Below are 25,059 nucleotides of genomic sequence, written 5' to 3' on the forward strand. Positions count from 1 at the left end.
AATGTAAAAATTCGATGCCCGAATTTAAAATAGTGTTTCGAGACGCACACAACTTTTTATTTACTAAAAAAAGCATGCAATTAAACATTACCTAACAATATCCACATTCTAAATATAGTTTATTTATAATCCTTAGGCATTAAAGCTTTGTATGATCAATACAATATGTATTAAATTACGAGAAATCGAGAATGTGACTCCATCTAGGAGCGTTCTATATCGTTGCAGTATGATTGATTAGGTTCTATCCAAAAGATGGCACTGCTACCGAATACAAATTATCCTTAAAGAATGTAAAACAGCATTAAGTAAATTGGTGTTTTCATTTTTTAAGGTGTGATCTACTGTTACTGCCTCACCTGCCTTTCCATAACAATTATAGTTATGCCAATATTAGAAGCACCTAGAATCTCCGGTAATACTGCAAACACCATACACGCCGGTAATACTGCAACATTTCGGCCTGCTTAACTAAGAGAAGGAAACCCTATAATAATTAACCTATGGGGCTTACATTTAGATTGGCTGCAGTTTAGGAAGAGTATAAAGAAAAATAGTTGGTATACTACAAAAAAATAAAAATATAGTATCATTATATCTATTTTATTATTTAAATAGAAGGCCATAATTAAGACTACACTAAAACCAATACAAGATTAAAATTTTCTCATACAAATATCATATGATAACATAATTATAACTAGACTAATCTAAGATTTTAATACATAATCAAAAGCCAAATTTAGCAGAAAAGTAAAAAAACATGAAAATGTCAAATAACAATTATCAAATTTAGTATATGAATGAAACATTAACACATATACATTAGTTATAACATATTGGTGGGCTCATTATTTGTTTATTGAAGAATGGCCAATTATTTAAGATATCATATTATCCATACAATACATTTTGCCTGGATTTATCAGTTCCATAGATCCTGTCCATGTAAAACTTGTTATGCTATATATTTTGTCATTTAGAAGTATTTAAAAACCTTCAAACAAAGTCAAGTTCTTTTTAGCCTTAGTTGTTTTACAACTATTAACATTGGTGGCAAATCTTAAGGAGTTAAGAGTCTCATTAAAATTATCATCAAATTGGTTAATGTTTACTAACATAAGAGTTTTTGAGTTTCCACCAAGACTGGGCATAAGAAGATGTGTTAACTTAGAATTCCTGTATGGAATATGCGATTGGTTAGTCTGCAAAGACAAAATCACCTTAGACAGCTCTGAAAGTGATCTATTTATGTGTTTTGTCTCGCCCATCCTCTGTGTTGTTTTCCCACTCTCCGATCCAGCAAGATCTACTAAATTAAGATGGCTCATAAACTTTTCTTTTCGCTTTTCATTAATTGCAGAGATTTTAATTTGGGCCACAGAATGTGATCGTGAACTCCTTTCATTGTTTAATGTTGCAGCTGTTTGTCTGTTTCGTTGAGCAAAAATTAACAACCTGATGAAATCATGAGAGCTTTTTACTTCTTCCTCACGCAAGTTGGAAACATATAATTCTGATCCTTTCGAATTGACCATTTTGATGTCATGGCTCTCTTGATCTTTGTTGGAATCAAGTAAGTCATAAATAACTTCATTGTAAATTTCCAAGAACGAAGCTTTTATTGACAACTCCCAACCCATTTCTTTCAATTCTGCCATGCATTCAAAAATCATATTTATTGATCTTGGAATGATACCATATTCGGCAATTCCACTTCCACCCTCCATTGTGTATGTTTTTCCTGAACCAGTTTGTCCATAAGCAAAAATACACACATTGTATCCATCTAGGGCAGATTGAACCATCGAAGAAACTTTGCCAAAAACATCTTCTTGTGATGAATGGGGTGTAAAAATTCCATCAAATGAAAAGGTATGTTGAGATTTACCTTTTCTAGCTGAATTCAATAGTTCAATTTTTTCAATTTCAATGGTGCATGCATCAACAACATGTAAATTGTACAGGGGCTTATTTGTTTCAGACTCAAGTGGAGGTCTTACTCGGCAGTAAACTCTTATGTTGCCTTTTAGATCTTGAATAGTATTCCTTAGGATTCTCTGGTCTTTATACATGGTATCAACTATGTTTTGTAAGGCATCACGGTGAGTTTGGGTTGTCTTAACTAATTCAAGTGCACATTTGTGATCTTCTTGTAGGTTTTCATGTTCTGCTGACACTTTTTTGAGATGTTCATTTAGAACTTTTATTGCTTCATTTTCTTCTTGCAAACTCTTATGGCGTCGGCTCAAATCATCAATTTCTAATCTGAGCCTATCATTTTCCATGGATTTCATTTTTAAACTATTTGTTACATCTTCCAATATTTTTGTTTTATTATGCAGGTCATCCAGTTCTCTTTTCAGCATTTCATTGTCAAGTTTGAGGCTGTCATGGTCGGCAGTAATCTGTCTCAGCTCTCTTAAGCAGTTTTGCAATTTGTCTTTTAATATGGAGTTTTCTTTAAGGCTGTTATCAGACAATTCTTTGTACTTTTCATAGTCATCAGATACGTCAATGTATTTAGTATTTAAAGCAGTCAATTCGCTCTTTATCACCTTATGTTTTTCCAGTAAATCATTGAATCTTGCTTTATAGTCATATGGTGGAATTCTTGCAGATACACTTGGTTTTCTTTCCACTTTAGCAGCTTTTGAAGGGGGTACTACAGCGTTAGCAGAAGCTGCTCTTTTAAGCCGTGGAGCTGCTACTGTACTACTAGACGTAACTGTTGTACTCGGTTTGGTATGGTTCATAAGAAGCGCTTTTTTATCAATATCACTGAGTCCATTGCCAATTGTTCTTGTTGTGTTCCTTATATTTGAAAACCCGGGTCTATTTTCTTTAGCCACTGGCAGCTTTGGAATGCGAGACATCTGGAAGTGTTCAAAAAACCACTGTCAAATAATTATAATCACATAAAATTCGCTTTACAAGATATTTAATTACGTTTACGTAAAGGTTAGCTTTGTTTACTAAGTAGGTTAGTACTTAGTAAATAATAATTTCATAAATAATTACACACCATGAATATAATCTAGTACAAAATCAAAGAAACCCCTCATTCGTTTTTCACAAACACAAACTATCTTAACAGCCACAAACGGTCGTTACATTCAAAATTCGAAATTGTTTTGACTTCTGACGCCGACTGAATCTATGTTGCCAGTTACAAAATGCAAAAATATAGTGACATAATAATTAAATAACAAATAAAGGAACAATTATCAAAAATATGAATAATAAAAAAAAATCTAAACTATTTTGTAAACTTTTTGTACCTAAATTATTATAAATCTAACATGTGTGGATTGCGTTACCTTTTCAAAGATTTGATTATGTAATAGAAAATATAGACGATAGTTTGAAACTAATTAATTTTGTTTATTAATCTGCTAATATTAACACAAATAAAAATTTAGAATGTATTTTCATATTTTTAAAAACAATATTTTAAATTTATGCTATTTTATGCCTATTTACTTGGTGTAGTCTGTTGATAATTCTCAGCATGTACCATAAATATGCCAATGTGACTATGACAAAACCACAGACCCATCAGCCGTTTACTGTCAGCTAGTAAAATGTGATTTGTAAATTAGAATTATGTCAATTGCTTATTTCGGAAATCGTTCCGATGTGTTTTGTGGTGCGTCTAAGTGGATAAATGTGAATTAATAGTATTTAGTTGGAATATTGAATATTCCACTAAAATAAAACTTTCGTGCATTTTCGATTTGTTAATCACGGCTTTATTAAGATCTATACTTTTCAGTAAAATATCTAGGGCCTGTTTATCGCTATTGGCGGATGTCCTTGTACATTTTGCAATAATTGTCGTGGCGGTAAATTTGATTTACAGTTTATTGTTTTAAATATTATGTGATCTTTTATATGTTTGTTATATCGCGATGGGGAGTCCGGAAAAGGAATTAAATTTAAGTGTAAGCACAAGTGATAATAGTAAGATTTTAGATCAAACCGTATCTAGTGTTGGAAACAATGTGGTTGATAATTCAGATACATCACAAATAGACACATCCAATAATGTTACGGTTAGTGATGCCAATTCGTCTAAAGAAGAGGAGTCGCTTATTGGAAATTCAAAGAAAATAAAGAAAAAGACTCGCCATGGCAAGAAAGGTGCGTTAAAAGAAAATCCAGAAAGGAGTACTATTCGCAGGCTACATCACGCAGGCACAAAATTTAAGCAAACTAAGAAACGTGCACAAAGTTTTCCATCTATTTCTAAATTTTTCCTTCCATATAATCGTCCGCGAAAGGAAGCCTTTATTCCTCCAACGAAATTTTTACTTGGTGGTAACATATCTGATCCCCTGAATCTTAATAGCTTACAAGATGAGGATGTTAATAGAGCTATGAATGCTGTTACACCTGAATCTTCTCCATTACCGACACCACCACGACACAAGGCAAAGATAGATGTGATTATTCCACCTAACATAAGAGACCCTTTAAATCTTATGGAACCTCTGGACAATGAGGAGTATGAGAAGAGGCTTGAGATGCAACAACGCAAAAAGACACCTAGAAAGAAGCCACGTATTAGACGTCGAACTGCAGAGTCTGTTGCTGCTGATGTTGAGACTACTGTAGAAGAAAAGGAGCACATCAAAGAACCACCTCCACCCGAACCATCATCTTCAAAGTCGCGCAAACGCTCATGTAGCGATAGTGATAATAATTCGCAAAAATGTAAAGATGCCAAAAAACTACGCCGCATGGAGTCTCTGGATAAAATTGTTAGTCCTGTGGTTCCACAACCTGGTGCATGGATGAGAGCAAGGCCCCAACAGAGGACAGGGCCACAAGAAAGACCAGCATCTCCGCACAGGACCAAACTGAAGAGTCTATCTGAAGGTGAACAGAAACTGCCAACTTTTCACCCAAAGAACTCTCGCTATCAATATGGAAACTATGATAGGTAAATATAAAACATTATTTGAAATATTTTGTAGCCTCCTGCTATTTGTTTTCACACCAGATTATTAACAGTGTTAATTTCTTCTCAGATGTTTTATAATGAACGCCCATTCATGCTTACTTTGACATCAACACATTACTTTCAGGTATTATGGATATCGTAATCTCAATGCAATGATGGATATTCGTCTGCAAGTATTTGAAATGCATAGGCATTTGTTCCAAAATAAAGATATCTTGGATATTGGTTGTAATGTTGGTCATATCTCCATAGCAGTGGCTCGAACACTTGGTGCCAAATCAGTTGTGGGCATTGACATTGATAATCTTCTTATTGGTAAGTTACAATATATCTTATGCAAGCATTTCTTTAAGTGTAAATCTATGAAAGTTCTCAAATAAAACATACATTTTTTTTCAAAAAATGTTGTAAGGAATAGCAAAACGGAATGCATGTTTAATAAAATAAATTATTAATTTCAGGTCGAGCTCGTAAAAATCTTCATTCCTTTATACCAGTCCCATTACCACAGCCAAAGTGTGATGATGAGAAAAAACCAGAAGATCCACTAGATGATAAAAAATTACATTGCGATAAATGTAAAGAGGATAAATGTGACTGTTTTGCCTCAGAGCAGAAGGAAAAAGAAGATGATAAGAAAGGAAGAAAGATTAAAAGACCCAGAAAGAACCGCAAGGCAATTGGCAAACCTGAGGGTCAGTGTTTCTTTCCGATGTCAATGTCAATGATGTTTGGTCCAATGGGAAATGTTCCCGAGGAAACAACACCAGCAATATTTCCATATAATGTCACATTTAAACAGGTAATAAGTGTTTAATTTAGTCCCTATATTTAATTGCTTTAGCCCATTTTCATATGCACAAGATATACTGTCTGTTCTCCATATTAATTTAATAAATTTTTATAAATTTCAATAAATTTTGTATTAAGGAATATTTGAAATTTCATTACGATTATAATGGTTATTGTCTGTAGTCTGTCTTCAAAATTAGATGGTTTTCAAATTTAATTTCACACTACTAAAACCTAAACTGAAATATTCAATTTCATCATGTAAGATTTTCTCTGAACATACAATGAAGATACAACAGAAACATTATTTCTTCTAGCCTTCAGCTTATCTAATATATTTTTTTTTTAAATTTGAATCAATTTGGGCCTGATCCCTTTCTACGATATAAAACAAACACTTATAATATTAACATATACATATATGCTAATTTTACCTAGCCTGTAATGTATTAATATTTTATTTGTGTCTGTGCTTGCGTACAATGCTTTTTCATACCATCTGCCCATGATATATAAGAATGGTCTCATATCGTTTATTATGTGCACAATTATTAAAGCTAGGTGATACTTTGGGATATGTCTGTAAAAGTAGTTTCGTTTTTAAAATTATGGTTGTTAATAAATTGGAAAATTAAAAGTCATTGACGGTGAAATGCAAGAATAAAACATAAACAACTCAGAGTATGCCTTGAAAATGATTCACTCGGCTCTTTAATATTCATTTAACAATGGGATTATAATCCACGCATACTTAATGTAGTGGAACAAAGTAAAATACCAGACATACTTAAATTATTGTTGTAATAATTTTCTATCTAAATTATTATTTCGGATTTACATAGAACATTTGAAATGAAACTTCTTTAGGCGCATGAGAGTAATATATTTACGGATGAAACGTCACGGAGATGTGCATCGTTTTTCTCGAAGAAAAGGGAGAGAGCGAATGAGAGAGAGAGTGAGAAATGTAGATCAAGCAAAAATACACGTTATTGGTTGATGTATTTGCTTAGTGGTTACATATTAGAACTTTAGATGGAAATTCTGTCGCATAACGTCTTGTGCAGTAAACGCAGATTTTTATTTATTAATATTATCATTAGCATGTATACAATGTGTAAGCAGTGTGAATATAGATATATAAATACATGGCGTGATCATATACTGGTACATGATCATCTATTGGGGCTTTTACCTTAGTAATACTTAATTTACAAAGAAGTTTCACTTCTGACATGTGTACTTTGTCAAACCACTTTGATGGTGCTTTACTAAGTTTAATGAATACAAGAACAATGAATGGCAGTAGTGACAATGATAATGTGACTAGCAATTTAAAGGATTATTTTTTTATGTCAAATGTTTAATCTTTTTTTATATTTTGCACATGTGTCCTACGATATAAATGCCCTAAGTAAGTTTAATAAATGTAACAAACGCTACAGATGAATATGTTTCAGACTAGCTAGTTAAACGGCCTTGTTTAGTGAACTTAACCAAACTACTAGGCTTTTTAACGGCTAACAAAGCTAGTAGACCGCGACATTTATAGAATAAAAACTATATATAATATATAAATAGTACAGTCAAAATCTGTTATAACGACTTCAAAGGGACTACTAATTAATAATATTTGGTCTTAAAAACCGGTAGTCGTAACAACCGATGACGTTGTTATTAAGTACCTAATACAATAGATTTCATGTCATGTCATTTTAGTCAATATAAATGGTATGGTGTTCTAAACGATGTAGTAAACGGTTAAATGAATAAACCATAATGCTTTTATTATAATTCTATTTTAAATCATATATTTACAAGGCATTGCTATTTCCAGGGCAATTACGTGCCTCGTGAAGATGTGGCAGTAGGGTCTATGGAGTCACCACAATTCGATCTGATTCTGTGTCTGTCTACCACAAAATGGCTCCATCTAAATTGGGGCGATGCTGGTATTAAGCGTGCATTCAAAAGAATGTTCAATGATCTACGTCCAGGAGGAAAGTTGGTGCTTGAAGCACAAAACTGGGCCAGCTACAAGAAGAAAAAGCGTTTAACGGTAAGTTTCTTTTAATTATTACTGCTTGAATTTGGTGTATAGGCACAAAGTAACTTTGGCTATATTTATTATTTATTAATAAAATGTTTAAAAAAAGTCTAGTTTAGACTGTGAAGTTGTATTATATTATATTGCAGTTAATTACGTAATCTGTCGCAATTCTTTAGAAATAAACTGACTGATGTAAAAAATTAAAAATGTCCTTTATTTTTATGACAGTGTTGACATTGTGCCTTGAACGTGCGACATTCGTCCCTGCGGTCGTAGTTTCGAAACCCGGCTGTGCACCAATGCACTTTACATTTTATATACAATACACACTATGAATAGTAGATTCTGAAGAATCAAACATGCCTTAGACACAACCTATAAACCAATTTTCCTTCTAAATAAATCATTACGACACAGATAAATATATCTGAAGCCTAGACGTTGTAGCGTTATTAATATATTTGTATTATGAGTAATTTCATAGACATAGGCATAACACTTATTACAAAACACACACACATTATTTTTTAAAGAACAAGGTATGTTTTAATAATGCGTGTGTGATGTGATTGTAATAGGCCCTGGATCAGCACTATGCTGAGGAGCAGAGTGTTCCACAGCGCTGGTCATTCTGCCAGAGACTACAGCAGCTAGTTAATTTGTCATGTTATTAAAAATGTTTCCCAACATGTAACGACGAGAACTGGTGTTGTTATTAATGAGGCTAATTTTAGTACATATTCAATCTTAAAACAACGTACTTTAACTAAATAAAATGATTGTCTTTTTCAATGTCAGTCCAAGTTATGCACATTCATAATATAATAAGAAGGCTACGACTAACGTAGCAATTTATGTTGTTTTTACAAATATTTGAGGACTAACTACCTTTATGCTCAGTTTTAAACGAAAATAAAATACGTTTACTTTGGAACATAAGATCATCAAGGTATCACTTATTCCACGTCATTAAATTCGAACCTGTAGGCATCCCTACTCACCGGCAAAGGAGACAGAGGGTGTAGGCCGAGAGAAAAAACCGGCGTAAAAAAACTCTCGGTACTCTTAAAAAAAAAGCACAATATTTGAAACAAATATAGCAAATTAATTAGAAGTAGCCTGCCCAGCACTAGCCCCTTTTATCAACTAGATCATCGCTAACTTTTTAGTAAGCCTTTTTATATAGCTTTTCTTTAATACATTTCTTAAATTTTTTAAAAGACAGATAAAAGAGCCTCTGGGATTTTATAAAAAAAAGAGTATCCCTTTTCCCAAAAAAGAATTACTAACTTTCGATAGTCTAGTATGGGGAAATTGCAGCCTGCAGTTCTTACATAGATTAGCAAAAACATTATTACACACAGAATATACATAAATATATATTTTTTGTTTCAGCCAACGATTTACGAGAACTTCAATTCAATTGAACTGTTCCCGTACAAATTCCGCGAATATCTACTTTCACCCGAAGTAGGCTTCAGCAAATGCTGTGTTTTAGGCGTGCCCCAACATGCCAGCAAGGGGTTCACGCGTCCTATCCAGTTGTACGTTAAAGGGGATTTCACCCCCAGCAAGGCCCGATGGTCGGACGCGTACGCGCCGTCGTCCCATCACAAGCCCGAAGCGGAGTCCCCTCGTCGGACGGTGTACGCCCCAGTGGGACCCGCGTACCGGCCCAGCGATGATGCGCCATCTTGCGGGGCCGTAACTCCGTATTCGCCGAACTTGGATTGCAGCGCCGACGATTCGCCCTTCTACAATCCGCGGAGTGACTCATACGCGCCGTCGTACCAGCCGCCGAGGCCCACTGTGTATGCGACGATTCCGTCTCCTCTTGGAAGTGCATCCCCAGCAGCTTCCCCCGCCGCATCCCCTGCCCCCCATGCGTCCCCCGCGCCTGACCCCTTGACTGCAAGAGGATTCCCCGCACCGGAACGCCTACACGACGACTGAACGTCATTCCGCCTTTGTAAATATCGGTAGATCCCCTAAAATTAAGGCTGAAAATATTTTATAATAAATTCTTATATTAAGCAGTTACGTCTCTCCTGTTTTATTTTTAACCTTATTTCTGAAGTGAAGTAAAGTATCTTATATTTAACATAAATAAAATCGCAATAGCACAAGATTCATTGACCTTTCTCTTGATTTATCAATCTTTATAGATATATCAGCCGTATGTGCCCATCAACTCTAAAAAACTTTCAAACCGGCTTGGATCTAATAAGCGTAAACCACTAAGCTCATGGCAATTACTCGCTTGATAATATTGTCGGTGTATAAATTATCAGCACGAAATGCTATATATACATTTTCTAGTAGATAATGTTTTATAGAATATAATAATACGCCTCCTGGTGGAGGCGATGGTAGATGAGTACAACGCTCCAGAGAGCACTAAAATTATCGCTCTGGGAGAGAAAACGTGTATTGTTATGATCCGATGTGGCTAAATATGTACAAATACTAAACATTACGTCATGGTCATTATAAAATCCTACGCAATGCGTATAGTAGGAAACATGATAGGCTTTTTTATTATGTATAGGTAGTTACATCATTTTAAATAGAAGAGATTTTACAGATACCTCTTAATATTCAATGCTTATATAACTAACAAATTATTATTTTTTATATTTACTAACAAATATATAATTAATAAACTGTGTATATTATTTATCTTTATTATATTTAAGCAATTTGTTTGTCAGTGCCGTTGACAATTGACAGAAATCGTAAAATTAAAAATAAAAAACATTTCGTTTATTTGTTTGTATTGTAAATAGTTTTTAAATTTTTAGGTTTTCTGGGAAACATTAAGATATTACCAAAATTAGGTGTTATTAAAATATAAATGTGAAAGATTGTGAAAAATTTTAAAAATGGATATACAATAATAGTACAAGTATTTTCAACGCAAAATGAGTATTATTAAAAAAGTTTTCCCATTATTGTCGTTTATAATTATATTTAGATTTTATCATTGTAATGGCATAAAATCTGATATACGGCATCATTTAGGTACTCGTACTCCATATAGAATTAAATGCAACAAAGATGATTTTAAGATAAAGTTTCCTAGTAAGTAACGCACTACTTTTTTTCTGGAGTTCCAAACATTTACATAAATATACATTATTTATATCTTCCAGATTGTAAAGCACACAAAATATGGATGCTCTTACGCCACGGATCTCGTCTCCCTAGCGCAAAAGACATAGTGGGAGCCCAAACAGTTTTACAAAACTTGAAATATGAAGTGCTATTACAGCATAACATGGGAAAGGGTGAGTTCATAGATTAGAGTAAAGCTTGCAATTATTATGCAAATAATTTTTCTGTTTGAATTGATATGTTAAATCATACACAATTGGAAACATATAACTGGTTTAAAGTATTTTCTATTGCTTTTAAACAACTGTATAACCTGATATATTGTGCTTTTAAAGTTTATATAAGATTTAAACAGTATATTAATTTTACTATTATACAATTACAGGACTTCTAAATAAGGAGCAATTGCAAACTTTTGAACATTGGACCTGTGATATGCCAGTGGAAGAAGAGAAATATTTGACCTTAGAAGGACAAGATGAAATGGTTTTACTAGCTGAGAGAACACATAACCGATTCCCAAATATTGTTAAGCAAAAGTATGATAATAACAGCTTTCAGGTAAATTATGTTCCAATTTAAATTTTAAAATAAAATTAAGGCATAACTGAAATATAAAAGATTTGCTCAAAGATTTCTGTATCTGTTTCAATTATAGTTTTTCTCCTCAGCTATTCACTATCATATTATAGTAATAAGTAAAAGTTCAAGCCAAGGGATTATTTTGAAATATATTTGGTATAAAGTTTATGTATTATGCTATCCACAGTTTAGATATACAGCAACTCAAAGAACACAACAGAGTGCAAAATATTTTTCAATTGGGCTGTTTGATAAAAAAAATGCACACAATGTTGTATTTGAACCAGCCCTGAAAGTAGATAATACACTTCGGGTATGTATTGCTGTTTTATATAATAAATATTACCAAACAGATTGTATTTATGCCTTTATAAATTATATTTATTATTTAGTATGATTTATAAGCATTATTATGAATGTCGTAATCTTTACAAACTTACAGTGTAAAGTTAGTAAATATATTTAACAATTAAATTCTACATTATTAAGTTTTACTTAAAATTCTTCTTTACCATTTATTTTATTTATGGAATTTATATCTGCTATTTATTGAATAAAACACCATTCCAATTTTGGATGTGATGTCCTTATAAGCCAAATACAATATTTATTTCACCCGGAATAGAATCCATATCTTCTGCTTAAAACATTCTACCTTTGCCTACAAATAATATTTCATATAGATTATAGAAAGCTATAAATAAATACACTTTCAGTTTTATAAAGATTGTGACAGGTGGAAAAAGGAAGTCAAGAAAAATCCAGAAACTTTCAAGGAGCAAAAATTATATGGCATTAGTAAAGAAATGAATGAAACATTAGCAAATGTGTCTAAATATTTGGGTCTCGATAGGGTGTTGAGTTTGGGTTTGTTGTTATACAAATCATACACTTTCGCTTCTGCTGCATCTTTCATAATAGCTTTAAATATGTAGCTCTCTCCTATAGTATCTCTTTATATATTCTTATTCTGACACCCACACCATTCGACTCTTCCAAGTTGTAGCAGGATTAAACCATTGTTTTTTAAAAATGTTATAGCTTTTTGTTTCTGTTCTATGCTTTAACCCTAAGCCTTGTATGTTTTATTTCCTGTATTTGTCATATATTCTGTGACGTAGGTTGGTGAATCCAATTAATACATAGGAGTAATTTAGTAAGCAGTCATATAGTAAAATTCACTTAAAATTAACTGCTCTTAACAGTATGTTTCGGTAGATAATGCTTTTGCCAAAACTAGCTTTATATGTGCCATTCAAAGTATTAAGTAAACAGATTTGCTGCAATTTATAAGTAAGTAATAATTGTACATAAACATATTATTTTTGTAGGAATCCTGGAAAGTGCATTTTGTAAAAAAGTAAATAATTACCGTTGAAATAATTACCAAAAAATAAATTACTAGCCCCCCCTCCCATAAGTTCTAACTTAATACTTACTTAATACGGCCCATAAAGATGAACATTGATTGATTGATTGATTGATTGATGAAATGTTTTTTCAGTCGAAAAGGCACCTTTCTAAGATGTCGTTATGTTTCATAAAAGCATTTTTAGTATTTATTTCCCTTATCTCCTGAGAGTTGTTACATCTGGATCCTAGTATATTTACTTTATTTTGGCCGGATTCCAGACTTCTGAAATTTCAATAAAATGTGAGATTTTAATAAAATGTTTTACTTAAATTACATGATATTGGTTTTTCGAGTACATTTATCTAAAATTTAGGGGACATAAACGCTAATTTATTTTTGATCTACAGAATCTCTAAGTTAATAAAACTTTTATAAATAAATTTATCGGGCTTTCGCTTGCCAGCAACTATGAGTTACGGCTTATCTATTAAATTGATTTAAATATTTGTTTTTAGATGTGGTATCACTGATGTATAAAATCTGTGGCTATGAAACGTCATGGCATAAACATTTTGCATCACCGTGGTGTTTTCCGTTTGACGCTACAAGCATTCAGGTATTTATTTCTACTGATTTTATGTATGTCCAATGAGCAGACAGCGCTTTTGAGTTCTGGCGGGTTGGGGTCCATTGTATCTTCTTAATATCTATCTTATGGTGGTGGTGCCACATTTTAATGTCTTGGCTTTAGTTTTGTTTGTTTGCTTATGATTATTTGTGATTTCCAATAGGCAACTAGATTATCAGCCTTCTGTGCCTCACACGTCGTGTAAGTGTTATATGCGCACACAGACAGAAAGACCATTAGTGGAAAGCTGGGGTTCGAACATATAACCAACACGCTTAAGGGCTATTCAAGTATTAAGCAGATTTACTGCAGTTTATCCGCCACGCCCACTCTATTGTCAGCAAAAGTACACGAAGATCTCAAAAATTGTAGCACATAAACGTATTAATTTTTTGTAGAAATCCTCGAAATTGCATTTCCTTTTTTAAGCATAGACAATGTGTAAAAGTAAGTAATTATTGTTGACGTAAGCAAAGTAAAAAAATTGAAAGACGTCCCCTCCCCCCTTCCCCCTATACTGCCAACGAATTTGCATCGCCCGTAACAGTTACCCAGTCCACAGACTCATAATATAATTTTTACTTTTGTGTATATGATTATTTTTAATTACAGAGATTGGAGTATTACTTTGATTTAAAACATTACTGGAGCGATGGGTATGGACATAATTTGACTTTACGTCCGGCTTGTATGCTTTTGAAACATATGTTTCAAACTCTACGGTGAGTATTTTAGGTACAGTAATTTTTATGGAATAGAGCGGCATATGAGTCCATGGCATAGACTTAAAACGCAGTTACCACAGCCCATGGATACTTAGTAGGTGTTTCTTAAATAAGTTAAAAGGCCGGCAACGCACTTAACATCAGGTGAGCCTCCTGCCCGTTTGCCCCCTATTCTATACTAGCGACCCGCCCCGGCTTCGCACGGGTGCAATGCTGATACTAAATACACTACAGAAAATCTGTGAACGTTGTATATAATAATGTCGGTTATCCATAAGAGATAGACATATACCATCAGGGACTTTTCTGTAGACCTTTTCAATGTGTACAATACTTAGTTCATTATTTTGATAAAACTCGTAGGGTTCAGCCTGCGTTTGCAATGTAAGCGGAAAAAATGTAATTATTTACGACATCACATTAGAAACCTCAAAAATAACAGTACTTCTCCACTATTGAATGGATATTATTATACATATAAACCTTCCTCTTGAATCACTCTATCTATTAAAAAAATCCGCATCAAAATCCGTTGCGTAGTTTCAAAGATTTAAGCATTCAAAGGGACATAGGGACAGAGAAAGCGACTTGTGTTTTTAATATGTAGTGATGACGAAGACAATATTCCGCAGCTCAGAAAGTTCGCAAGAAGATTTATTTGTGCGTTTGGAATTAATTATAAATGCGAACAGTTCTCTTTATTGATGAGAGTCAATCAACGCATAACTTGGAAAATTATTTACGTATTTGTATCAGTGGAAAGGATATAAATACCGATGGATTAGTTTTCCAAATTCCAGCTTAAATGTCTCATTGATTACGGTGTATTTAAATTTCGTAGTTTGTAACATTTTCAAATTTAACGATTTAACCATAGTGTACCATGTTTTTTTTCGAGTATCTTCGTTTTTAGTAGTGCATTTTCGTTTATCTTCGTTAACTTCGTTTATTTTCGTTTATTTTCGTGTATTTTCGTTTATTTTCGTGTATTTTCATATATCTTCGTTTATTTTCATGTATTTTCGTTTATCTTCGTTTATTTTCGTGTATTTTCGTTTATTTTCGTTTACCTTCGTTAATTTTCGTGCATTTTCGTTTATTTTCGTTTATTTTCGTTTATCTTCGTGCATTTTCGTTTATTTTCATGTATTTTCGTTTATTTTCGTGTATTTCCGTTTACCTTCGTTAATTTTCGTGCAATTTCGTTTATCTTCGTTTATTTACGTTTATTTTCATGTATTTTCGTTTACTTTCGTTTATTTTCGTGTATTTTCATCAATGGGTCAAATGGGTTAAATTTGCATTTGGAGATTTTTTAAATAGAAACACTTATGAAATTTCAGTATTCTACAGAATTAAAAATCAGAGTATAGGCCTACACTGCGTAATATTAATAGCGCATTAATTATTTACAGTATTCAGACTACTGGGTAGGCTGTTACCTAAAATTTCCTGTAGAACCGCTTCCCCGCGCTCTGCATCCAACACCTTCCCTCCACCAAAACCAGGTCATCTGTCCACCTAATGGTAGGCAGTCCAACGCTTATAAGTAAATTTTTTAACATAGTATTTATTTTAGGAATGAGACTCGCAATGCGACATTTTTGTTCGCCCATTCTGGTACGCTGTTGAAGTTGCTGGCGCATCTTCAATTATACAAACCGAAATCACATTTAAGGGGTGACTATGTAGATGATGAAAGGCCTTGGAGAGCTTCCAACATAGATTGCTTCGCATCGAACATAGCCTTCGTCATGTACAAGTAAGTTGGAACCCCCCCCCCCCTTATATATAACAGAAACAGACAGGAGGCTAATCTGATGTTAAATGCGTTCCCGGCCTATCAAGATTTGGTACACTCTTTTCTTTCTAGAAGGACCCTAAGTCGAATTGGTTCGGAAATACTTCAGTGGGCAGCTGGTTCCACAATAGTGGTGCGCGGAGGTGCCTTAAGAAACGCTCAGTTGTGAAACAACGAACGTCTTGTATGCAGTCAAATATTTTTTTTGTTTTTTTTTTTTAATTTATGATACACAAATATGTCTGAATGCATACTGTAGCGTCAGTCAATCTACGGCTGCAATTGTAATGTATTTATAAAAAATGTTATTGTGGCTTGCGAAATTCTGTGTACGTCTGTTCGAGGGAGCAAAATATATAAATATGGGTAAAAATATATCTAAATATATTATATTTTTCAGATGTAAAGATGGCGATAAAATCTTAACTCTACACCAAGAAAGAGTTATAAAGCTGCCAATGTGTGATGAAGAGCTTTGCCCGTTAACACTTCTAGAAGAATATTTTTATAACTCTATACACAATTGTAATCATGCAGATATTTGTAAAGTTTCATAAGCTTTAACATAGTTTATTATTAAATATATACCAGTTTTGTAGTTGTTTTATTTATAAATATACTAGCGGATCTGATAGAGGTTGTCTTGAACCCACATCTTACATCCAAAAAATCTAACAATTAAAATAATTCTGGATTCCATTAAAATTTCACCAAAATAATTTCAGCTATTTAGGAGTTTTATTACTCATGCACAGATTATTCATTCTTTTTATAGATGAATAACTTAGATACCAAATACAGCGCCATCAGTTGGACTGAATTGTAAATCGAAACCATCCAGGGCGCATACAGAAAAATTCATTCAAATTGGTTCCACTGTTTTAGAGTAGTTTAGCTACATACAGTTCAGTACACGTACAGTAGTAGTTATATATGTAAAGATACAAATTGGCTTCAAAACTGTAAATCACTGTGTTTTGCTATAACAGATCGCTCCAGCCTAATGACACGCCCGGTTTATCCAGAAGGCGTAGAATAGGTTCCATATTCAGTATTAAATCACGTTTAGTTTACTATTGGGCTTTCTGCGTTTCTGCAGTGCGTCCGGCATGCCGAGACCGAAATGGTTTAATGCCATTTTTAGGAAAAGGGTGGAATGAGGTCCTTCATGCATAGAGTGTCCATGGGCGGCGGTATCACTTAACATCAGGTGAGCCTCCTGCCCGTTTGCCCCCTGTTCTATACAAAAAAATCGTGTTCGGCATTAATATCCTGAATGTGTTATCACAAATAACTCGCATAATAAATTTCGGTATGCTGCCTATTATAAAAACTTTGTATTGTTCACCAATACTGACATAGTTTCTAATACTGAATTGTGATTCTCTTACTGAATAAAAATTAAATCAGCCTACAACATTGTCAGTTCTGGGTGTCAGATTTCTTTATCTGAGACCTAATGGATTAGAGTCGCACACTGAAGCCAACTACCTAACGACATATGGATATAATCTCAAATAAATAAGCTATTATTTAACTCCATACATGCTATGTCTTCAGTTGTTGAATACACGGAAAGTACTTAGAAAGTAGTATTTAGTAATAATAATAGACTAGACGTATTGATGCAGTCTTCTAATATAAGAAAACTTCAAACCTATATCTTAAATCAACAGAAAAAACCTGATTCACTGATTGGAACGTGAAGAACTGATTCAGGGACTGAGACAAGGAACTGTCGCAAGAACGGCGAGAAGACATATTTATTAATAAGACAGACTTGAACAGTAATAGAGAGTAAAGAGAGGTGAGTACAGATATAGTAGTCAAACTCTACCTAGAAACAAAAACCTATTTAGCATGAGAGATAAACATCTTAGCGATCTGTTACAGGTATATAATATAGCAAACACCATGGACTACGTTTTTAGTCCCGACTCCAAAACGACGGACAGACTTCGGCTAGCGCTGTTTTTTATTTATAATACAATCTCCGACCTATGAATTCTGATATAATTAAAGTCTGGGTTTACTACATGACTTGGCATGTCTCTGAGGTTGCTGAAACTCACCCAGCAGCGCACGCACGCTCTCAGCCACACATACACACATACATACTTACATCTTACACAATTTTTTATTTAATTTTAATATAAAGACTAATTAAAAAGTATTTGTATACTTACTGTCCATTTAAACATGCACCATGGACTAGCGAAGAGCTGTAATCTAGTTACCCATAACAGAGGGCTTCCCTAGTATGGGTGCCATTGTCAAAACAATTTGATAACAACCATATTTCGTCATGAAAAAAGTTTATTATTATTGTAATATTTACGATTAATCGTTGCGTATGTTCAAATATTGGCCTTAAGATATGTTGTATGCATGTTCTTACTGCGGTATATTCATGAGTATAAAAAGTGAACCACTAATGAAACTTCTCTATATCTCAATGCGTTGAGGATGAGAACTTAGAGAAACTGATTGGGGTTGGTAACACAGAAGGCAAAATATCACGTGGCCTTTCAACAACCAGATAGACCAATCTGAGGCGCTGGATAGAAACCGGTAGAAATAGATTGTTCTCTCCAGACGTTTCCTAGCTAGCCATGACGCTCAGACATAATCTACCGACTAAACAGAGATACCACTAGAATTACAGCATACAGCAACTACACTGGGAAAACGATATTTTTATTTTATTTATGTACAGCGTGAAAAATAAAATATATAATAACTTATATTTGTTTTTATTTAAACTATAAGCCATCTATCTAATTCCGGACAAATAAAGGCCCCAAGGAAGTCTGTAAGGACGGCAACGCAGTCGCGAGGCAGAGGTAGGCTTTTCATAACATCCGATTGGCTACAATATTTGTATAAAAATAGCATTTATCATAGACATGCCTAGTTATATAGAAGCTTTAGTTGGTCGAAGTTTGTTAAAGTCCAATATTAGCAATTGATAAGTTTTGATTGAGCTTTGGAGCGAACTTGATGAGTAATCTGAAATTTCAATTTCCGTTTTAGAAATTTCCTAATTAACTCTCTGTCATGTCTAGGCTACCTCATTGTTAAGAAATCAAATTAAAAATTGTTTGAACTTTTGCTAAAAATAAAACGTAAACTTTTATAATTAGGTATTTTTCTACTAATTAATGTCTAAAAAGTTTCTATAAAGAAACAGATCGAGATGACAATATAACTTCATAGATGGATGGAATTCCAAAAATTTCAAATCATGTTTATATATATATTACGGATACCATTGAGCGCCTCGTCAGAAGGTTCTATTTAAATTGAGGCTTATCGTGAAAAAAGAATTCCAGAAAACGTATAGGATTTGACATACGGGAATCATACATCTTTTTATAGAACAGAGGAGAAACAAATAGGAGTCTAATCTAATGTTAATTTATACCGGCGCCCAAGGTTTAAAAGACCTCGGTTGGTACTTTTAGCACAGTTGCCCGCCCCAGCATACGAACATCCATCACCGAATGCTGAATGAATCTGAATATGAAAATACCCTAAAACCCAAAGATCAAAGGATCATCAGACAACAAGCTGATCACCTTTCCTATAATTAAAAATGATATAGGTAGATACAGAAATCTGAGGCTAAGAACAAAGCTCCGTTTGGTGGATATGTGTGTGTGTGTGTGCAACGTGTGTTCCCCGTTATTCGCAGGCTTACCGTACATAATATGTTCATTTAATAATAAAATTGTAACAAAGAACATTACAAAGTTTATCGGTTATAAACCTATATGCGATATAAAAATGATCGTGAAAAATTTAATATGCAGGTAACAATGTGTCAACGGGCAGCCCCGGCAAATGTACGTAATATTTTGTAAACATGCTACTTTGTGAAAAGGTCGTCGTAAAATGGTTCCAAATAAATTGACGTGATGGCAGCGATGACATTAAAGTGCCCGTTTTAAATCGCACGTAAAGCAAAGAAGAGAAGAATAAAAATGAGGCTTCGTTCTTTGACACCGTAAAATTTTATATATTGTTACATACTTAGACATCAGATACATAACAATTAACACTGAAGTATTTCCGAACCAATTCGACTTAGGGTCCCTTATGAAAACAGCGTACCGGCCGGCGACATTCGCGAACGCTCGCATTGTGTGTCCATGGGCATACTTTACATCAGATGAGCCAACAAAAGAAAAAGAACATCAACAAGGTTTTTAGTAATAAACATTTTAATTCTGTGTTTATAATAATATTAATAATAAGTGTTTATTCATTTTACGTACATTTTCTTTTCAAAGTGTAAGATTTGGAAACCCTTTTATGTAAAAAATACCTGAGTTAGGAACCCAGCTCTTCCATATCTTTTTCTATTTTATTGTTAAGAATATTAATTGTTAAAAGTAATTAATACAAATTAGTGATAGAGTTAACTTATCAACAAGTTTCGTTCGTAAATCTTCCACAACACTTTAATGAATTCATGAAACTTTTGATTCACGAGTTGACCTTCGTTACAACGTAAAATTATGACAATGAGTTTGTAAAGATATTACTCGCAATAACCGAACCGGGTCACGATCGTTTTAAAATCGTTTACAAATTCGTAACAAACATTCCCTGACACTTTATGACTCATTAAACGGATACACTGAACGGATTGTCAAAGGAAATAGTTAGGGATTTTAAGAGCGGTCGTGAATATAGGAGTATTGTTTTGTTGTAGTAAAATTTCAGTACATATTTTATACTGCTCTACCATCCCTAGATTTGTGATATTTTTTTTCTGAATTCAATAGGCAAGTAGGTAATCAACCTTCTGTGTCTGACACAAAACGATGCATATGAAATTAATTACTTATTACAATATTTTTGGTTTTAGCCTTCAGAAGCTGTCAGAATATTGTTTTACATAATTATAACTATATAATTATTGTATTAGGGTGGTGGTAATTAAAAACGAAAAAGTGTGATAAAAATGTCTAGTCCACTAGCAGTGAGCGACTTGATAAAAATCAGTATCTTTTACATTTAAAAATCTAAAAATATAATTTCTCGTTAGTTTCAATAGATAAATCATTTCATTGAAAACTTCTTAAAACACTTTAACAAAGTCAATAGGAAGCATTTCAAACTTTACTCTCCAAAGAACTGGAAAGTCATTAACATACTTTTTGATATTCATCCCATTTCCCATAGCAATTACTTTTTCAATCATCCTTCATTCTTTAAGGCTAAGAAATTATATTGAAAAGTGTTTGTTTTAACAAATGTTATATTTTTATTACTACATATCATGTTAAAGAACGCGAAGAAATGTATGATATTGCCTTGTAAATGTCAACGAAGAAAGCATGCCTTTGATGATATAAAATGTGAAGATTTGTATAGACAAATGCTCACATTTTATAAACTATAGAGTTACGGAGAAAGCATTCACTGTATAGGCTTGAAATGGCATATATGATATCAAACGTAGCAAGCATTTTAAATGCTCTTACTGTACGTGTATTTTTCTGTTTCAATTTTTATATGAGCAATACATTTTTTATTTCCTTTATTTAGTAACATGTAAAGATAAATTTTCTTGGAATTTCCACTTGTTTGCCGTAGATGTCTTCTAACTACTGTTTCGTATTAGATAAACACATATGCTCTCCACTCATTTTTTAGTGTTTGATTAGAATCGGAATTATAATGGTTTCGAGTCACATATAGCTTCTCTGTAATTGATAAAAAACTTGGTGGCGCTACCATTTTAGGTCTGGGTTTCAGATTTCTAATAGGCGAGTAGGTGATCAGCGCCCTGTGCCTGACACCCGCCGTCGACTTTTATTGTCTAAACTCTAAAGCAAGGTTCCTCACAATATTTACCTGCACTATTCGAGCGCATGTTAACTGAGCACTTAGAAAGTGCCAAGTGACAAGACGGTGACAACACCATTGGCGCATTGCCGGAGATCGAACCTGTGACGTATGATAGTCTCACGCTGAAGACACTAGGCCAGTACTGTAACTGCGACAATAAATCAAACATGCATGCCTCACTCTTAAAGTTGACTTCTAGTTGGGCTTCTCGCCTTACGAGTTTGTATTACATAATGTGTTCAAAGTATTTATAATACAGACGCGTAACATACGTGATTGACAATAACAACAAGTGGCTTTATCTAGCTCGTATTGGCGAGTGAATTATAGTGTCACAATGTTGGCAACGTCATTTGGGCAAAGTGCCACAGGTCAATGGCATATCGGAATTGGGCGCACGCATTCTGTAGCCTAGATTCTAAGGCGCTTGTCTATGCACCGACAATCATGTTGGCGCCAAAAAATAAAAACCTTGTCGAAGTAATGTTCTGTTTCTAAAGCTTAAATGTTTTTTGACTTGCGGTAACAAGTCTAAATAAGCCTTTCTCAAGACAGAAACAGAGACACCTCAACAATATTTTTTTCACAAGGGCGTGTTGTTTCTGAGATCGTTTAACGTCTAAAAAAGTCTGAAAAATAAAATAATTATCTCGTCTTTGAAAGATCGTTTCTTGATGCTCAACTGTTATTATTCATAGCATGTATATTAGTGAAAATACAGCTTCTTATTGGCAAATACAAAATATTATTATTATTGTTCATTCGGTTTTGAGTTCATCTATTACAAACAAAAAAATCTAATCTTAATCTTTATATGTAATAAAGATTAAGATTAGATTTTTTTGTTATTTACATAAACGTGGAGTAAACAAAATCCAATTCATGTAATTTTTGCATTATCTATGTAATAATATTTTTTGTCAAATGTTAAGTAGACGAAGGAAGTATGCATACGTGTCTTCGGTATAGGTAAAATTCAGAATTGGGACTTAGCATATGCTTTCTTTGGAATCTTATGCTATGTGTCGTACGACAAAAGCGTATTACGTTTGCACGTCTTAATCAATTCCCTTATCTGCATCTCACCCGACGTGTATTTTGCAGTATCAAGTAACTTCAATTGAATTGATCATATCGACCGATTTTTAACCTACGCTCCATGTATTTTATATGTAACGTAGTATCTCTAATCATATGCTGAATAAATAAATACAGCTCCATTTACAAACAAACGTGGGTGGTTGATGGAATTGTAATAACTTACATAATTTATAGTCCATTCCATTAACATCCGGCAGCGCTTCACACAACCAAACTTTACTGGTTTATGTATGATGCTTAGGTAATTATTGATTTATAAACATTTTTGTATACAGAAATGTAGAATAATTAAAATAATTAAGGAAATATGAGGGTAACTGGTGGAATTATCGCTATCAAGCGATCTCTTCCAACAACCACAGGGAAAAAATAATAGGTAAGGTTATTTATGGCATTAAGATAAAACGAATGGAGGCAATTAAAACATATGGATATTATAACATATGTAGATTGAATAATATGTTATGTTAAATTATCAATAATTATATATTATTCAAATTTATATTAAGGTTTCGACTCTTACTCTGCTACATCTAACATTAACTGAAAATTTATATATCATAAAACTACAATAGTATTCTTAAACATTCGTAAACATTGCATGTTAAAATGGTAAAATAGACACGATAATATCATCTAATAAATAATTCTAATATAATAACTAACCTTAAAATTTAATAACTGAAATATATTATTAAAAGGAGTCCCTTTAGGCAAGGTTCCAAAGATACTGGCAGCGTTACCCCTCTGAATAGTAGAATAATTCTTTGTCCGAGGTAGCTGCCAGCTCTTCGGTCTCCAGTGATGTCGACTAACCTTTTTGATATTTCCTTAAAAAGCCTTATCGCGCTAGGACCCTACGGACTAAGGGTTTCGACACCGAATGGGACAAAATCATATATGTACATCAGCCTAGACCCCTGTATTTACAGGCTTTAGCTTTTTCAGACGCATCACAAGCTGTATATATTTCTATTGTATTTGATATAAGAGTATTGATATAAGTACACTTTTGCCATCTTATAGGTTAAATCATCTCTTTTCTTAAAAAACCAGGCCAGTAAGACATTTCATATGTTAGGATCTAATGTGTTTAGTTGTAGAGCGTTTTTAACAGCCGTACATTAACGCCACTTAGTGAAGATTTAGGAAAATACAGTAAATTTTTATATGAAACACAGATAACAATAAAATTTATTACTACGTTAACAATTCTCATACTGCAAAGCATTTATTGATTCAGACAAACGATTTATTAAGATTTATAAGTGGGTCTATTTTTAACGCCATTAAAATATTATTACTTTTAATGTTTTCTTTACCGATGTTTCTAGTATTTTATTTATTCGGGAATATAATTGTTTATTAAAATTATATTTCCATACAGTTACTGATTATGTGTTCTTCCAAATTAATTAAAGATGATTTAGTTATGGAATACAGCGTTGTAATTACATTAGAATCGATTATGTTGGATATTACTTATAATTAAATAAATAAATTATCTATGAAGAGAAAAAAATCAGAAAAAAAGAAATGTTTTAAAGTTTTTACATTAAGTATGATTTTAACTGAACTATTTAACAAGTGTTTTTATCCGTTTTGCAAAGTATCTTTTAAATTCAGATCAGAACGCATAAAATATGGGTATTTGTATGTTAAATGGAACCACATTATGATTGTCCAAAGTTCAGACATCCCCATTGTTTGATGTAACTATAATGAAAACAATAGAATGGAAAAGTTTCAGCGAATCGCGTTTACTCTCAAGTCATTGAATTTAACGACGCCTAGGGAATTTGCATTACGAAACGAGTGAATAAATACGCACGCTGAGCGTTTAATTGTCAAAATACATACGTACCATAACATAATGCAGAAGTTCTACAATATTTCGTATACTCGGTGGCGATATAAACATCAATTAATTTTTAGATATTTTCTTTTCTACCCAAGTAGGTGATCAGCCTTTAGTTATTAACAGCGTTGTTAAATGTTTGGATATAAGATATACGGATTACCTCACGATGTTTTCTTCCCTGAACAAGTTAGTTGAATGCCCACAATGAAAAAAAGTTCATAAGTGC

At 33.2% G+C, this 25,059-nt stretch overlaps 3 protein-coding genes across 3 annotated transcripts; 2 read left to right on the forward strand and 1 right to left on the reverse strand.

Moving 5' to 3' along the window:
• Nucleotides 1-589: 589 nt before the first annotated feature.
• LOC110991596 (protein claret segregational) lies at nucleotides 590-3,134 on the reverse strand. Its single transcript, XM_022257025.2, has 2 exons — nucleotides 3,026-3,134; nucleotides 590-2,876 (listed from the first exon to the last, which is right to left on the reverse strand). Exons 1-2 carry the CDS (start codon nucleotides 3,026-3,028, stop codon nucleotides 990-992), a joined length of 1,890 nt encoding a protein of 629 aa, XP_022112717.2. The 5' UTR covers nucleotides 3,029-3,134; the 3' UTR covers nucleotides 590-989.
• Nucleotides 3,135-3,554: 420 nt separating this feature from the next.
• LOC110991579 (7SK snRNA methylphosphate capping enzyme bin3) lies at nucleotides 3,555-9,848 on the forward strand. Its single transcript, XM_022256979.2, has 5 exons — nucleotides 3,555-4,945; nucleotides 5,091-5,281; nucleotides 5,428-5,768; nucleotides 7,596-7,817; nucleotides 9,204-9,848. Exons 1-5 carry the CDS (start codon nucleotides 3,912-3,914, stop codon nucleotides 9,759-9,761), a joined length of 2,346 nt encoding a protein of 781 aa, XP_022112671.2. The 5' UTR covers nucleotides 3,555-3,911; the 3' UTR covers nucleotides 9,762-9,848.
• A 732-nt stretch (nucleotides 9,849-10,580) lies between these two features.
• On the forward strand, nucleotides 10,581-16,606 carry LOC110991595 (multiple inositol polyphosphate phosphatase 1). The gene is made up of 9 exons (XM_022257024.2): nucleotides 10,581-10,889; nucleotides 10,961-11,095; nucleotides 11,308-11,483; nucleotides 11,692-11,817; nucleotides 12,221-12,371; nucleotides 13,374-13,474; nucleotides 14,099-14,208; nucleotides 15,791-15,973; nucleotides 16,413-16,606. The coding sequence occupies exons 1-9, from the start codon at nucleotides 10,730-10,732 to the stop codon at nucleotides 16,567-16,569; spliced, it is 1,299 nt and encodes a 432-aa protein (XP_022112716.2). The 5' UTR covers nucleotides 10,581-10,729; the 3' UTR covers nucleotides 16,570-16,606.
• The last annotated feature ends 8,453 nt before the right edge of the window (nucleotides 16,607-25,059 follow it).

The sequence above is a fragment of the Pieris rapae genome, chromosome 11, assembly GCF_905147795.1.
Source record: "Pieris rapae chromosome 11, ilPieRapa1.1, whole genome shotgun sequence".
Classification (NCBI taxonomy): domain Eukaryota; kingdom Metazoa; phylum Arthropoda; class Insecta; order Lepidoptera; family Pieridae; genus Pieris; species Pieris rapae.